Source organism: Sebastes fasciatus, chromosome 24 (assembly GCF_043250625.1).
Source record: "Sebastes fasciatus isolate fSebFas1 chromosome 24, fSebFas1.pri, whole genome shotgun sequence".
NCBI classification, from domain to species: Eukaryota; Metazoa; Chordata; class Actinopteri; order Perciformes; family Sebastidae; genus Sebastes; species Sebastes fasciatus.
Genome location: NC_133818.1, coordinates 5324529 through 5341889, shown reverse-complemented (window position 1 = coordinate 5341889; position 17361 = coordinate 5324529). Strand labels below are relative to the sequence as shown.

At 43.6% G+C, this 17361-nt stretch overlaps 1 protein-coding gene across 6 annotated transcripts in view; it reads left to right on the top strand.

Moving 5' to 3' along the window:
• The window catches only part of LOC141763142 (nck-associated protein 5-like), a 134341-nt gene that overhangs the window by 80067 nt on the left and 36913 nt on the right, over nt 1-17361 (top strand). For 5 of the 6 annotated variants that reach the window (XM_074627513.1, XM_074627508.1, XM_074627509.1 and 2 more), the window contains 2 exons: nt 12117-12207; nt 15666-15833. In XM_074627513.1, coding sequence (XP_074483614.1) covers nt 12117-12207; nt 15666-15833 — 259 coding nt within the window. Of the gene's footprint in view, nt 1-7072; nt 7754-12116; nt 12208-15665; nt 15834-17361 lie in introns of those variants that run through there. The other variant, XM_074627511.1, reaches the window with a different exon arrangement.

Below are 17361 nucleotides of genomic sequence, written 5' to 3'. Positions count from 1 at the left end.
ATTAATTGATAGAATGTGACATAAATGTATATTCTTGATTAATTTGCTTCTTTATTTATTTATCTTTTTATTAATTCCCTTATTTATTTACTCTTCTGTTTAATTTTTTCCCTTTTATGTATTTTTGTATTTATTTTTATATATTTTTCATTGATTTATTTATTTTTGCATTTATTTTTTATTTATATATTCATTTCAAAATTATTTATTTATTTCATGAATTTATTATTATTTTTATTTATTTTTTAATTAATTTATTTTTACATTTATTTTTTATTTATTTTATTCTAGCCCATTCTCCCCATCATAATTATCATCAGAAATCAATTTACGTCACATTTTATCAATTAATTAATGGCACAGGAAGTCATGATATACCATCTGAAAATTACCTGTAAACCATCATTTCAGAGGTCAGATCCTGTATGGACGGATCCTGACATACCAAATAAAGAAAAATGCCCGAACAACCTGCATCTAAAGGACCTTTGACCCCTGCTGTAAACTGTAAAAGGTGTTTGTATTTGGACTGTATGAATGCAATGCAAGGAGTTGCTTTTATAAAGAGGATGTTAGGAAGCTGAACATAACTTAATTTCATATCTATCTGGCTACATCTGTCCACGTCTCCACACTTTTACTGTGCAAGATTGGTGGTTCGCCACTAGTCTGACCTTTGTGTAGACTTATTGTGTGTAGTACATTCCCTGCTCGGGTGAGACTCTTTAAAGGGGGCGGATGTACCGTAGTGGTGAATTAGATAGAGGAGCAGCAATATGAGAGTCCAAGAGAAAGCAGTTCTATTAGCTGGGAAACATATAAAGCTTATCCCTGATTGGGTCCTGCACAGGTCCCCATGGAGACAGATGCATTTGTCGCCATGGCAAGGGGTCGCCCAGATGGATTGTTCTCATTGGACGCCAGGCGGCTGCTGGCGAGACTGCGGCTCTGCATTATAGACAAAGACTCCATTATGTCCTCAAAAAGCGCTTATCGAAGAGGGGGACAACCTCGCCACCGCCACCGCCGCCGCCACCTCACTCAGCCGTTGTCATTCCAGCCGCGTTTGCTCATTGTCATCATGCTGGATTGCTGTAATTTCCTGCACGCTGTGTCGTCTTTGTGGCTCCTGGGGGGACGCAAAGGTTCTCCGCTTCTCCACAAAGATATCTCCCCTCCACCTGTGCACAAACACGCTAACAGGATTTCAGTCTCACTGTCAGAGTCTTAATCTTTGTTTAAGCGTCGCCGAGTGCTTATCTGAATGTGAATGAGCCGAGCGAGCCGTCTGCGCATGTTGCCAACGTTTGTGTGTGTGTTTACGGTTACCTGGCTCTTCACTGGATTAACATGCTTACATGGCAGCCAATAATCGGTGGCTCTGTGCCGTGGTGGCAGATGGGATACCAGTGAGGTCACTTTAATTAGCCACTTACAAGCCAGGGAAAAAAAACTTGGTCACTAGGCTTCCCATGAACCTTTGCCCCACTGCATGCTCTGCTGTTTTCAGTTATTGGCTTATGGATATACATCCCACACATGTGCACACTTCTTGTCAACCACCAGTGCTCGTGCTGCTCGTGCTCAGCAAGACCTTCATCCACATCTCCTGATTGATTCAGCCGCGTATTTGTCGCGCATTAGGGGAATAGAAACCCCAGTTAATCAAGAGTGTCTTTTGAGATAACGCCCGCAAATCATGTTAAGTGGACGTCCAATCTTTTAAATAGACTGCAATCTGTTTGACCTCAGGCAACAATTGATTTGCGTATTGCTAATTAATTGAGGTTGTGCTTTGAATCACGAGAATCCGGCGGTTTGATAGATGAAAGCCAGCCAAAATGTTGGAGCAAAGATATCAGACGCTATGCAAATGAGTGCGTTAAATGGATTTTTTTTTGTTGTTGCCAAAAATAGCGTCCAGCTTTTAGCTTGCACCGGGAGACAGAGGTGTTCTGTGATGATATGAGACAAAGGTAATGAGCTGCTTGTTGGAGTTTTGGTATCACACACATCAACAAAAAGGGAAACATCAGACAGCCACTGTGGGGAATCTCAGCTTCTTACAGACGTTTGTTTGTGTGGGTTTCACTTTTTTTTGGCAGAGGTTGAATGTAAAGCAAGAATCGCCAACAACTGCCTTTTGTTCTTCTACTTTCATCCACTAAAAAACCTCTGAAAATTCAGACAGTCTGCATTCCTCAAGAATGGCCAGACAATGGCCTCAAGACATAAAAATAAAAACTAAATAAATACATGACTCAATAAATGAATAAATATGTGATTAAATGCAGCAAAAATAATATTAAAAATAAATGTAGCCATTAATTAGTTGATAAAATATGACATAAATAGATATTTATTTTATTTATTTTATTTATTTTATTTATTTTATTTATTTTATTTATTTTATTTATTTTATTCAACAACTGTCTTCCTCTACTTTAATTCACTAAAAATGAAAGCTGTCAATCAATTAACATGATTTTTTATCCGTTCAAAATGTACCTTAAAGGGAGATTTGTCAAGTATTTAATGCTCTTATCGACATGGGAGTGGACAAATATTCTGCTTATGCACATGTATGTATATAGAACCCATTTTCATTCACATATCTGGAGGTCAGAGGTCAAGGGACCCCTTTGAAAATGGCCTTGACAGTTTTTACCTCGCCAAAATTTACCGCTAGTTTGGAGCGTTATTTGACCTCCTTCGTGACGAGCTAGTATGACATGGTTGATACCGATGGATTCATTAGGTTTTTCTAGTTTATATGAAACCAGTATCTTCAGCTTTGAAACCAGCTATAATCTAAAAATCGCAGGTTGAGTTAATGCATCAGCACTACTAAAAAGCTCTGAGTGTTTCCATGTCTGAGATCACAAAGTCTGCATTCCTCAAGAAGTGACTGGCCACTTAGCTCCAGACATATAGGTGTACACACACACACATGCTTCTTGTATCCACACACCCTCCCCCCCAACCAGCTCTTTTAGCCTGGCATGGGTCACATGCCCAGCCCCTCCTGACTTGGGTCAACCCCCCAGGGCTTCAGCACCACCACTAGCAGCGCCCGCCGTCATTAAACTCCCAGCGGATTAGTGGGAGTCTCCAGCCCACAAACCCAGCAGCCCACCCTGGACGTCCCACAACTCCATATGGGCGAGAAGATGGAGACAGGGAGTCTTCTTGTCCTTCAACAAATAACTTCTATGTAGAAATATAATCCATCGAGTGGGACGTGTATCTTCCTGTGTTGCCACTCAGACAGGATGACCGGTGAGCCGACAGGAACATGGGGGCCACTGGGGGCCCTACATGCCCTGAAGATGAGGGAGGCAGTTTCCAGGTAATGAGCAGAGCAGTGATTTGTCTGAGCAGAACTTTTTAAGGCGAGTTGTTTGGTTTCTGTTTTGCTTGCTTATCCTCTTAAAGACCTTATTGTCGTCTTTCCTCTGCCGGCTATGGAGATTAGTCACTTCTAGAAAGGGAAAAGTGGAGGCCTTTTGTTGGCTGCTGCTCACACAGAAGCTCGATATCTTGACGTTTGTGCCGCTCGGATTTATCTTGTTTTGTTCTCTGTAAGACATTCACGGCAAACCTTGGAAATAAATTCCTTGTGCTCGGCGGTCGTTGTCACCCAGAACACATGTGCGCTCATCAGCAAAACCAGGGCGTCTGCAGCCGACCCGGTCCACTTGACTCTGAATCATTGCCGTCTTGAAGGGCCCTCTTCGTGGCAGGATATGGGAGACTTACGGCTAGACTAACAACAACAGCAGACGATGACTGGTGCCTGCAGATTTACGGCCGTGTGTGAGAACATATGTGTGTGTGTATGTCGGATGATGTAAACAGGCAAGAATGGCAGCGTTTTTTCAAGCGTTGTTTGGACAGTCACGCTCAGGTTGAGCTCCCTCCACGCTCCGCGGAGTAAAGTTTCTGCATGCATTCATGTGCTACTCTCATTACCGCCTCGCTACCCCGGCTGCACAGCTGGACCGGAGAGCGAGCTGAGTGATTGCGCTCTGTTTTGCAGATCAATGTTCTCTCTTCTAATCATCCAACCACACCCGTACCAAGTGTTTTAATTTGGCGAAATGGTCCCCCCCTGCATTCTTTTGGCGGCTTAGCCGGATGAATCAGGCCCCTGTTCAAGACGACACATCTGGGGTCATTAACAGGAAGGAGGGGGGGTCAGGCGTTTGAAGTTACTTCCTTTCTCCTGTTAAATAGATAATAGGTGTCTGGACTATTTTGGGAGCACCTCGTATTTAAAGGATTTATTGGTCCATTTCAGCTTCTCTTTAAATCCCAAATCTGAGCGTCTGATTGAACTTAATTTGGGTTGTTCTACTCTATCACTTGCTAAATTACCCACAAGAGAACAAAGTCTGCTAAGCACCACGCTGGGTTTTGTGGGTCAAAGTGCGACCCATTACTTGCTTGTAACTATGTCAGACAATCACAAACACTTGTATACACACACACACACACACAGTTAACTTCCGCCTTGGATTAAACACGCTGGTTATGATGTTTATAGGCCCGCTGAAAGAGGTCAGATTACAAGCTTTTGCGGAAGTAGGGCATCCGTCCTCACATCATGATAGCTCGCCTGTTCTCTCTGAAGCTGGCGCTCGCAGATTGTAGCCTAAAGCCAAACAGCGTGTAATTCAAAATGACCTCATAGTTGCAGTATAGATTCGGTTGTCTGGCAGCTGCTCTAGTTGGCACATATACGCTGCTATAGAGTGCTACATGCATGGATGACGTATTTTTGTAGGCCAGAATTGCCCTGGTTCCCTCGACAAAAAGCCAATGGGATCTTTCCATTGGCTTTTTGGATTATTGCAGAAAATAAACTTTAATCTTCACAAATTAACTCCACTTTTATGATTTGTGAAGTGTGAATGCAATTGGCAGAGGTAAAAATGCATTAGTGGGGTATTTATTGACCTGAAGGACACTGTAGTTCTCCGACATGCTTGTGAAACTGCGGTAACGCGAGCCTCTGAGTGCAAAACCGTGGTACCGCCAGCCGCCGTCTGACTTCCTAAAGTAGTGTTATTATGGTAAGGTAACGGTGTTACCACAGTTTTGCACTCTGCTACTTCAGGCTTGGAAAGGGAGGAGTGAGCGGTGGGGTACTCAGTTGGGTGCAATCTGCAACCACACCACTAGATGCCACCAAATCCTACAAACTGTCCCTTTAATCAACTCATTTCAGCCCTACATACAACTTGACATTAGGTTTTATCTATATCATCCGCCCCTACTCTCCATCTTCCCGTCTCCCGGTGTTAGTAACGGACTCCATGCTGTCATTGTGACTCAGGTTTCCCGCTGGGATGTCTTCCTCCGTCTCCGTCTCACATGTGGAACACACATGCCTGTTAGTAACCCATCGGGGAGACACAAGTCAAGATGCTCTCGAGGACCAACGGCTTCCTCATTGCTAACTGCTTCCTCTGGCCAGAGGTGAACATGTGGCACGGCCATCATGAATTTGCACTCTAAATCCTTCCAAATGTAGTGGGACTGCTGGAGGGATGAAATAGGAAGAACCTAAATCTCCATATGTCTCTTTTAATTTACGCTCTCTACAGACCAGTCCTGAGTGGCACCCAGGCGGCACTGCACATTTTAAGACTTAAGAAGCATTTTTTAATATCTGTTATTAGAAACTAAATGGTGTTTTGGATAAAAGAGGTAAATAAACCATTATATATTTATATTTAGTGAACTATTCGGTCATTTTGCTCTTATTTCTTTAGCCCATTAGTCGTTTTTTATGCTTTTTTTCATGCCGAATGACTTATTTCCAAAAAACTTATGAGCACATCTCTGGTAAACAAGATTTAAAGTGGTGCTTTTCTGTGCTTCTTTGTGGAGAAACTGTTGTCGATTAAATCTACTAATCGATTAGTCGACTAAGAGTTTCTTTGGCCTAATTGTAAGTGTATTTTGATAAACCTTATTGTGTTAAACGAGCAAGAAAAACAACCCCTAAAAGTCTTTTTTTCACAGCAGTTGGTCAACAAATATTGGAGTGAAATATGCCTGTCAGGGAATACTAAACACGTTGGCCTCTTGATCTCTTTTTCTGTGGCATGTGTGTCTTGTTGATAAGGTCAAAGGTCGCTGGGCGAGAGTCAGCGGTCATGAAGGGGCGCGGACCTTTGTAATGCTACCCCGCTGTAACACGCATGACTGATGTGCACGACTTTTACAGCTCTGAACTGTCCTCCAGGCTCCAAACTCTGACCGAACCCCTTCACCAAAAGAGTCTCTCTCTTCATTTAGGTCACGCAGAAGAAGAAAAGGGTCTCCTTGCATGTTTTCTGCAAAACAGCTCTAAGAGGATAAGAGTGGCTTAGCGTTGGGTTAAGCTAGGCAATCATCCGGTGGGCGTACATAAGTTATTTGCTGGAAAGGAGTCTGAGAAGAAGAATGGGATACTCTTGTGCCAAAACGGACAGTTTCGCAGGTCAGATAAGGCGATTGTAGCCCGTCGATGCAGCAGTCACGCGAGGGCCCCCGGTGGCCTCGATTCAGCCGCACAACCAGGTGATTGTTCTCCCTATCATTTCAGCAGCTTAAGGATTTTCCAATTGTTCACTGGTCAAATCTGATTAGAGGGTCTCGGCCAACCTGAGCCGCTGACAGCGCTGATAAAGTGAGAGTGTGACCGGAGTCGGACGGAGAAAGGAAGCATCTCTGCTGATCTCTGGTTCTTTTCCATCATTTGGCAGCTTCTCTCTTGTTAAGGTGAAACGTTAAGAGGTTTTGACTCTGATCTTAATAATGTTAAAACTTTGATTGGGCTTTTCTGTGGCTGTGGATTTTATGTTATCTTCATCTTGAGTTTTCTGTCATAAAGGAAAAACACAAAGGCTTTCATTTTGAATTCAGAATATAGAGCTCATATGATGCTGCCAAGGAATGCTGGCAGCCTAAATATCCAAGCATGGCAGGGGGGGGGATCAGCAACTCCTGCTTAGTCCGAGCTGTGAAACATGCAAAGACGCAGGCGGTCATTGGCAGGAGAGCGCCGACTAAAATAAACAAGCGAGCATCTAGAAAAACATTAATGAAAAGTGGCACGTTTGGAGAGAAGATCGTCGAGAACGGCGCTTGCAGAGATTCTCCGAGTGTCCTGGCACGCAGCCTCCAAGAACACGGAAAGTGTTGATTTTAGTGAAGCCGAAGCCTCTTAATTGCCAATGAAGAACCACACGTACACACACAAAACAGGGGGATCCCTGTCCTTAGTCGAGCTTCATCCATCCCATTTCTGTCTGATCCAAGACTACCGGCCTGCTTGCCTCCCAGCAGGCGCCCTTCTCCTTTGGAGAGGGCTTAGTGTGGGACATATGGGAAAGTCTTTGCCTGCCAGATCACTGTCTCTGCACAGAGCCAGTGTGGGATAATGACACACTGGAGACACGGCAAGTAGAAAATGAGAACAGGAGATCTGCTGTCAGGCTGACTCGGTATAACCCGGCCACGGGACACACCACGCTGTCTGTCGATTGAGCGAAAAGCACTCAGGCTTATATGATGACTGCATGGCCTATTTTAGCCTGGAGACCCACATTTCAGCAGTAGTGTCTAGCTCGCTTTATAGAGCAGAGTGCTGGCTGTGCATTCGGATGCCTCTTCATATGGAGCTCAGGGACGTCTGCACGGTGTTTCTGGCTCTTTTCCGGAAGAACGGCGGCGCTAAAAATGGGGAGAAACTCAAGATGGGGTAAGTTTTGAGCAAAGGTTGTCAGCTTTTCAGAGAGAGGTTCGGAGCTCTTTGATCACTTCCAGGTCTGTGAAGGAATTTGCCGTTGAAGGCTGGAGCTGTGTAAAGCCACTGAAATAGTTTGGAATAAAACGCCGCTGCGTTTGAAGTCTTGATGTCATTGTGGCTTTTGACAGCTAAACGGCGAAGAAGAAGAAGTTTTTCATATCTTAACCGCAACCAGTCACACACAGCATTTCACCTCTAATTGTCCTGATGATGCATCACTTTGTTTGCCGTCACATCAAAGCTGTAGGCATCATGTGTGTGTGTGTGTGTGTGTGTGTGCGAGAGGGGTGCATTGGCCTGAAGATCATCAGGCCTGCAGGCTGAAAATTGATTGGACCCTTAATTGTATTTCCTGGACTGCTGACGAACGTTTGAAATTCAGCGTGTGCAACGCGAGGGTCAGGGAAGTCAGAATTTGCTTTCGCCTCCACATACGTCCCTTCAAAACATTCGTCCTTCCTTCCTTCTCTCCTTCCCCTGAATGATGCTTTCGATAGGTCGTCGGCGAGCACTTTGAGATTAATCACGCCATCACACCGGGCAAGTTTTTTATGTAAAGTAATGCTCTGTCATCTGAGAGTTATAGTCCATCCATCATCAGCATTTAGCAGACTCTCTCTCACATATAAATGGCTTTTAGGAGGCTGGATTTACAGTAATGACAAATCACACTGTTTATTTTATGGGATGTTTCGCTGGACACTTCCGTTCTCGGCAGGATTTACTGCTCAGATTTCATTATTTAAATGTGCTTTTTGATGTTTTTGGAGCCACCTGATAATTATCTCTGTCTCTTTGATTGAAAAGAGGTGAATAATGGCGTTATGAGCGGTGCGTTGGTATTAGTAATCAGTGCAACATGATTACTGGGAGGTAATTGTGTTGTTGCACTGCATGAGTTGCCAAAGAAAATGAGATGATAGCTAGTTCACCATAGAGATAGAAACTTTATATTGTGAAAATAGCGAGTTTTTTCATCATTCTTTGCCCAGAAAGGAATAAATCTTCCTAGTCTTTCTGTCCACATTAAGTATCTTCACTCCCTCAGCGCCACCGCTGAACTTCAAAGTCGTTCCCCGCTGTCAAAAGCACCAGAGTCTGTCCAGCGAGACGCCACACATCTGTGCTTTATGTGACTTTGAAATGGAAGTGGTATGGAAAGCGTGGCAGCTCCAGAGCTCCGGAGAGCCACAAAGGGTCTCATTCAGGTGTGCCAGAACGCCACAGAAGCACCACATCCAGACCCTTCCTCCTCCTCCTCCAGCCAAAACATGAAGAAGCAGACAGGCCGAGGCATCAAAGTGTGCCACTCTGTAATTTAAAGGTCACCGAGGTCATGCCGGGATGTTGATTTGGAAGTAATGCAGGTATATCTGTGTGTGTATGCTGCTTGCATTTGCCTCCCTGGCTCATTTGGCACATGTTTTCATTCGTGCCGCATTAAAATAATTTTGACTCCATCTGTCGGCTCGCCTAATGATATTTATGCTATTTCTCATTTCAGGTTTAATTTTCACATTTACATATTTACCCTGCATGTATCTTACATTTATTCAGCTGGCAGCTTGTTGAGTATTTTTAGTGGACCAAATCAACAAAGCTGTGATTTTTCTAAACAGTTCCTCTGAGGGAAATCTTTTTTATTTTGCAGAAAGTGGACAGAGGAGTCTCTAGAAGTAACAACCTTCTGAGTTTTTACAAGATCGCCAGGGATTTATCTCTCAGAAAAACAGATGCTCACCTCTGTGACCTGACTGTTATGATAATACACTAGAGGCACCCACTGTGGCTATATCTGTAGGTGGTCACCTGCCCAAATCCCCTCAGTCCATGAACTACCCCTGCTTGCCATGCTGATCATGCCTGCCGGCTAGTCCTTGACCTGATGTCAGCGTCTCCGGACTTTAAAGCCGTCCGTGTCACGTCCTCTTTGCTCTATACGTTGTGCTGATTAAGGGCAGCATTTAAAGCAGGAACTGGAGCAATCTGCCACCAGCTCTGCTCTGCCTGCACGTCTCCTCGACTGTTCAGTCAGCAGCTAGCAGCCTGATTACAGCCGGCTTTATGGCTCAGCCTGGACAGATGGTGTGGCTAGCGCCGTCCTGCCCTGCCCTGCCCGCCTGCGCTCATTCAGCCAGGGCCGATCACTGCACAGCTACCAGGAAATTACTATATAAACATATGCATACTGCAGTCAAATGATTTCATTCAGACACTAACAAATGTGTTTTCTTAAAGCTTAACATCTCAACAACACGTAGTATTACTGGTATTATTGATACAGTATTATACTGTAATCATACTGCATCTCCTCCCCTCTTCATGCACCATGAAAAATACGAAAATACGAAAATACGAAAATGTAACCAGAAGTGACATGAGAGGGTGGAGCTACAACTGAACGCTGAATAAGACATTTTTAGTTGACCAAAAAGGTTATAATTAACTTTAATGAACTGAAAACACACTGTGAAAGGATTAAAGTCCGAAAAAGATGAAAACAGGTAGCGACCTGTCAATCACAAGGTAGCCCCGCCCTAAAGCATCCCCTGCTTTATGGTCTATCTGACTCTAAATGGGACCATAATTTACTAAATGAACATCATGCTGTATTGAAGAAGACTTGAAACTAGCGATTGAGACCATAAACTCATGTTTACAATGTTTACTGAGGTAATAAATCAAGAGAGAAGTAAGCTTTTTCTCATAGACTTCTATACAATCAGACTTCTGTTTGCAACCAGAGGAGTCGCCCCCTGCTGGCTGTTAGAAAGAATGCAAGTTTAAGACACTTCAGCGTTGGCTTCACTTCTCAGACTCGGAGTAGCACACTGGTTTAATGTAAAAAAAACTGATCTGGTAGTCCATGCATGCAGTTTAAGGACAAATGCAAATGTATAAATGTGTAGAGGACTTGCAGAATGTTGATCTCTCTTTGGCACTGGTTTGATACGTAGCATAAGGCCGTCTGTCACACAGACGAGCACATAAGTCATGGGTTTGGGACTGGAGAGAAAAGGAGGTGATTGTTCTTGCTAATGCGAATGATATGTGACAAACTGGGTGACTTCTACTCTTAAAAATGTGCATTTTCAACCACGATTTCCTCTTTCAACGTAAGCCTTACCTTTGTTTAACTTCACTGCGAATCAAACCAGTAAAAGAAGAAGACAGAGTCATGAAATTCAGATGATTCCCCACCTGACTATGTCCAAGAAAGCCCTTCTTTTGTGCAGATACTCCTCTCTAACAATACCTGGCTGTCACTCCCCGTCCGCCGGTGCTCCTGAATGTCACTTTTATCTGATCATTTTACGTTTACATGATCCCAGCGGGGTCCAAGATCATCTCCTGTAGCTTATCTGCTGCTGTGGTAGTCTTACAGAAGCAGAAAGTGAATGCATGTAGGGGTTAAAGTTCACCCTGCAGCTCCGGGGATAAAGATGGCATGTGGCTCTTATTCAGATGGAAATAGGCAGTTTTCACACGCACTGTTTGCCACCTGTTTTGCATGCAGCCTGCAGTGTTAGCGGCACAAAATAGAAGCTCAGATTGTTTTTGAGCAGACCGGGACTTGAAGGTCAAGGTCACTCGCTCTGTGTTTGCTGCTGCTGTGATTGCACTTAATTCAAGCTATCAGCAGACACACACACACACACACAGACATACGCCTACAAAATCACACACAATAAGTCAGTAAGTACTGTGTTTGCACATTTTTGTTCTCAATCTAGTCATTTGGACAAAGTGTTCGCAGCATAGTGAACTGAGCAGAAGTTGGGATTCAATCCAGAAAAAATACCATCATCCATCTTTCGTCTCTGGCACTGACTCAGTCCCATTCTCTTTTCATTATCACTCGGTGTGTTTGTGTGTGCATGCTTATGCAAAAAAGGAAAGAAAATCATAATTGGAGGATGCAATGATCCATTTCAAACAACAAACATCTCATAAAATTGTAAAACAGCTTGAAAATAGATCCTGTTTTAGATGTTTATAGTGGTGCCTTCACTTCACAGCAGCTGGTGATCATTTCAGACATTTTAACCCGGTATAACCCCGAGGTCCTCGGGCTGGTTTGCACCGGCTGTTCTGCAGATGAGATTAAAAACACGTTTGGTATCTTACACCTCGGAGCAACAACACGCCTGAGGAGCTTTAACTTCCTAAACAACAAGAAACAATGTCCCAGTGATTTGGGATAATCCACAGCTTTTGTTTTATTATCTGTAAGACGTGTGTGAAACCAACAAGTCATCCGAATAAAATGACATTGTTTGTCCGTAACACAGTGATATGTGTTCTGTTGTTGCAGGATGGAAGAGACGGTGCGGTCGCTGCTGCAGAATCAGGGCGTCGTGGAGCAGACTGCTGTGGACACGGTGGACATCATGAAGGCCTACAAGGTAAACTACAAATCCTGTTATCATTCAATGAGAGTAGAGTTGTTCCAGTACCAATGCTGGTATCGTAAATGCTCTGACCTTGAATAGGTGAGGTTAGTAGAGGTCGTCAGGCACTGAGTCTTGCAAGAGTTTTTTTGCACAATTTTTGGACTTACATTCTGGACATGACCGTGAGCCATCTCGCTTCTTTCTCATTACATGCATACAGTCTTTTCAAAATAAACTTCTGTCTTCACAGGAAACAACTTGGTTAGGTTTAGGCAACAGAACTACTTAGTTATGTTTGATATGCAAGTTCAGGTATCGGAATCCAAATGGTATCATAACATCTCTACTAGAGGCAGGTAATGAAAGTCTAAAGGAGTCTGCAAGTCCACTGATGATATACAGTCATATTCTCTATTTCCTCACTGATAAGGCAGTAATCATTTTGTAGGTATCTTTGTATCTCGCTCCTCGTACTCGTCGGCTCAGACGGCGTTGAATAAAGCTCGACTGAGCCAAGGTGAGGGCGTCCATCGCCGACCCCGTTACATAAGAGAAATAGCCGCTGGGACTGAGCAGAGAAGGCAGAAAGAATACCACATATTTCTGAAGCACGGGGTCACCTTCAAGGTCGCACTTCACAATTTGGAGCTCGACGGTGTTGCAGCGCTGAAGTGCTGTAGCCTCAGTCTGTTTATCTTCTGTGTGTTATTCACTCCCAAACTTTCCAACTATGTGTGATGCATTTATTTGCAGACACCTCTTCAAGTATTTATCCAGCTGCAGTACCACCATAAATCCTTCTTTTATGTCACACGAAGCAGATGATAGTGTCCATAAAGCGGCGACCGCATTATTGTCTTTAACATCCAGCAGTAACATGCCTCCAGGGAGCAGGAGAGAAAAGGGCATCGCTAGTTCAGCAAGTGTGCAATAAAAAGAGTGTCTTTATAAATGACGTTCATCACCGTGAATAAAAGACGGAAATAGACGCTGAGTGATGAGAGCAAGTAAAAGATGAAATGTCAGGCTGGTGAAACACGGGATTAGCAGCCATGATAAAAGACTGATGTGCTGTAAATTGTCCTGAGGTGCAAAAGCTTTGTAATGAAAATATGACAAGATAGCGCGGTCGGGAACATTACGCGACATGAATACAGTGTGTCAGTATGCAAATAATGTTCTCTGTGCACGCAGGGTAATCCTTCCCCACCACAAACAGATTATGTTGGGGAGAAGCAGAATGACGGAGGTGATAGGAAGTGGAATGTGAAGTGGTGTGTGGAGGCGTACAGTTTTTAGTTTGGGTTCAAACCCAACTAATTCAACATTAGAGTGAAAATAAGGGAAAGTTTTCTGCAGCTTTTTTTTTGTATTTACCCATGTCTGAATCCTCAAATTCACAATCAAAACACTATTAGTGTGCATGTATACATAGTAAGTGATGTAGAGTATTTACTGCTGCATGTAGACATACTTTGCTCTCATGTTGAGCAGTCAAAGAGAAGAAACCTGGAGGGTTATTATGACGGTTGTGTGCTCCGGCTGCAGCTGTATTCTGTGTGTTCAGCAGACAAACTCAATAACTTGAAAGGGCAGCGTGAGGGACAGGGTTTCCTCCCCTCTCCCTCTCCGCTCTCTCTCTCTGCGGAGATTATTACGGAGCCCTTTTGACGCCGTCTGATGAGCAGCCTCTCAGAGCAAACCGCACACTTCACAGGCAAACAAAAAGCAAACTTAAAGAATTGCCTCGGACTCGATTGTCTGATGGAATCAAGCAAGATTGAAAACCTAATATATGTTTAGAGGAGATTGGATCAAGCTGAAAACAAAGAGCCTTGAAGGACATTATTTCCACTTCGTATTAGGAGAGAGAATCTTTGATATATATATAAGAGAGGAGCTGCAGCCATCCATTAGTGCTGCTAACCTCAGCTCTGTCAGGTTTGACAATCATCCGTCAGAGCTCCGCAATGAATGAAGCATGAGGTGTGTGTGCACGGTGATATATCACACTCTGAATAACTCATTTCAAGAAAAGATAGCGTTGCTTCATTCACAGCACTTGTTAAAGTTAATTTAGATCCTTTCTTTCACAGTTTTCTCTAATCTTTTTAAGCTTTTTCTTGTTCATTACCGAGAGGTTTAGAGGAGGAAATCACTCTTTGGTGCGACTCATTCATGTTAAAAAAGCGGACGCTGCTTAATTTTAAGGGATCACAAAACCATAGATCATAAAATACTAAAAAAAATCATATAATATAAAACAAAAATCAAAATGATTCTTCTGCTGCTGAAATTTAGTTCCTTTTTTCTGCAGAATCTTCATCATTTCTTGTACGATAGTGGAAACGTTTGACCTCTCCTGGCCTCTAGTAGGTATTCAAATGAAACCATTTTAGAGTGTTAGAGGAGAAAATCATTTTTTTGTTGAACTGCTATCAAATCATAGACATATTCAACCTGTGAAGAGCGATCACGGCCATACGTTTACACTATAAACTGCAGAAAATAGTGAAGAATGTCCTTTCATAGTTCCCCAGAGCCCAAGAAGATGTTTTGAAATTGAGAGGTAAACAGCAAATCCTGAGACGCTGGAACAATTAAATGTGGCGTTTTTTGGTTTTAAAACTATATTACTATACGTTAAAACCAGAAGATTCTCCTTTTTTTACCCCACTCTGTTTGTTTTTGTTACTATTTTGTTGTTGTTTGTTTGTTTGTTTATGTATTCACTGTTTTATTTGTAAGTGAACGATAAAAATGTATAAAAATTTGAGTCAAAATGATTAAAAAACAGAAAGGAAAGGAGATTAATTACCAATATGTACTGACACAATAACGTATGTTAAAAAATAAAACCAGAAGATGCTATTGCAATGACCTAATTATTATTTCCGCTACATGTTGATATTATAAATAAACGTTCACTAAAGTAGTTCATACTTACTGGCTCCAAAGATTCCTTGAAAAACTCTGAATAATCTCTGGAGTGCGACTGAGAGCTCGTTGTGTTTTTGCAGTTTGGTGCTAGCCAGATCTAGCGCCTAATTAGTGGCTAATTATTACCACTAGTTACTTATCGCAGATGCCAGGAAGAACAAAAAAGAGGAAAAAGATATCTGGCAGAGAGACTGACAGAGAGACGGATCCCCGTCATCCAGACGAGACGAGAGCCCTCAAGGTCACCGCCACTCTTTGGAAAACAAGTGAAACATGATTAGGGATTAGGGGATGTTTTGGAGCTCTGTTGTTCGGACCTGCCTCCCTGTTGTCCCGTCTACCCATCTGATCCTCTCCCCTTTCTTCTCTCTGATTCTTGCCTTTCACGACTCCTTACCCGTCTTCCTGCCCCGAAACATTTGTCATACCTCGCTTCTGAACGCTTTCTTCCCATCTGCTCAGGTTTCTTCTTGCCAAATTTCCCTCCTTTCTCTCTCATTCTAACTTTGTCTCATTTTCTTGTGCGTCAGGATAAACTCTCTGAGGAAGTGCGGAAGCAGTTCGATGGCCCCGAAGAGAACGGCTCCCCGCCGTCGACTCAAACGGAGCTGCCGCCGATCGCCGATCCCGATGCCAGCCAAGCAGAAGAGGACAAAGACAAAACCAAACCCCTTCTGGATCGCCTCAAGACACTGGAGGTACACCACCTTTACTGCTTTTGTTTCTCTCTACCTACCTTCTTTGTTCTTCGCTCCTCATCTTCATGCACACTTCCCAGCCACCCCTGGCTATCCTTTGTGGTCCAGCCTGTCTGCCAGTTTTCAGAGTCCTTGCTCGGTTGTGTCTGAAAGCGTGACAGCTCATCAAATTCTCCTTCGTTTGGAGAGCAAAGTCATCCTGTGAGAGTCGCCGCCGGGGGCCTCGGGCTCTTCTCCAGCTCCGGTTTGTTTTCCTCTGCGCTCGGGGATTTGAGCTGCACTCCGCCGCCAGCCCCGAGCAACAGTGATCCACCATGATTGTTTTTTTATTCAACAAAGCCACCGGACACATCCTCTCAGATCTCTTCAGCAATTAAAGGACTCAGACTTAATTAAATTAGGCCACCAGTCTTACCTTCTCATTTCCAAGTTCCTCCTCTTGATGCTTATGTGGTGGACGGCGTGTGACATAAAGTCTCTACGTCATCTCAAACCATGGTAGATAATAAAGCTCCATCTAACAAGGAGCTAAAGCAGCTTCTTTCAGTGCACACACACAAAGTAACATTACACTAAAGCCTCCCTGATCGACTCTAATTACAGCAAAGTGGCAGGTAATTGCCTGTTGCTCCTGAGTCGTACGTTATCTTCCGCTGCTGGCAGGAAGTACGGTCAACCCGTCCCGGTGATCCATCGGATGAAGCGCATTACCTAAACATTACATTTTAAACGTCTTTATCAAAAAAGTTATCTGCCATTTTATTCCATTCATCCGGCGCGGCGTGATGGATGCACCCGCCCGGCTTAAAGCAGCCGGAGCGAAGCAGAGGCAATACATCACTGCCGCGCGTTGTGCATAAACTCCAGCGACACTAAGTAAGCACTGCCCGGTTCTTATTTCTCCGTGCTGTTCATTAAGTTGGCAGGCACGCACTGTGGTCTATAACTGGGGCTTAAATGGAAACACCAAGACTTTGGGAGAAATGCCCGTTGGTCATCTCACTCGTTAAGTGATGAGAACATAAGTGCTAAAATTACCCACAGAGGGTCATTTATTAACGTGCAATACACAAACTTCTAGGTTTATATTCTGATCTCTTTCTCCTTAAAGGGATAGTTCAGGTCGTATGAGGTACTTATCTATAGTCAGTGTATTACCTACAGTAGATGACGTTCGGCACGCCTCCAGTTTGGAGAAACAGACAGGAGGAAAGCAAAGTACTGCTGTGGACGGTGGCAGCAGCAAAACAGATTTTAGCCATCTAATATCAGTGTAAGTGTACGCTGTATTTAGAATATATTCACTGCTTTACCTCGCCGTCAGACAGCCCTTCCAACGGGGAACTGAAGCCGTTATCTATGCTCTCTTCAAAGCCACCAGACTCCATAAAAAAACCCGAAATGAAACTGAACGTTGTGAACAAACAGCCTTGTGTGTCTGCTCCCGTGCTGGTACTCCTGTCTGTTTCTCCAAACTCCATCTGCTGTAGTTAACACACTGACTATGGATGAGTACCTCATACAACTA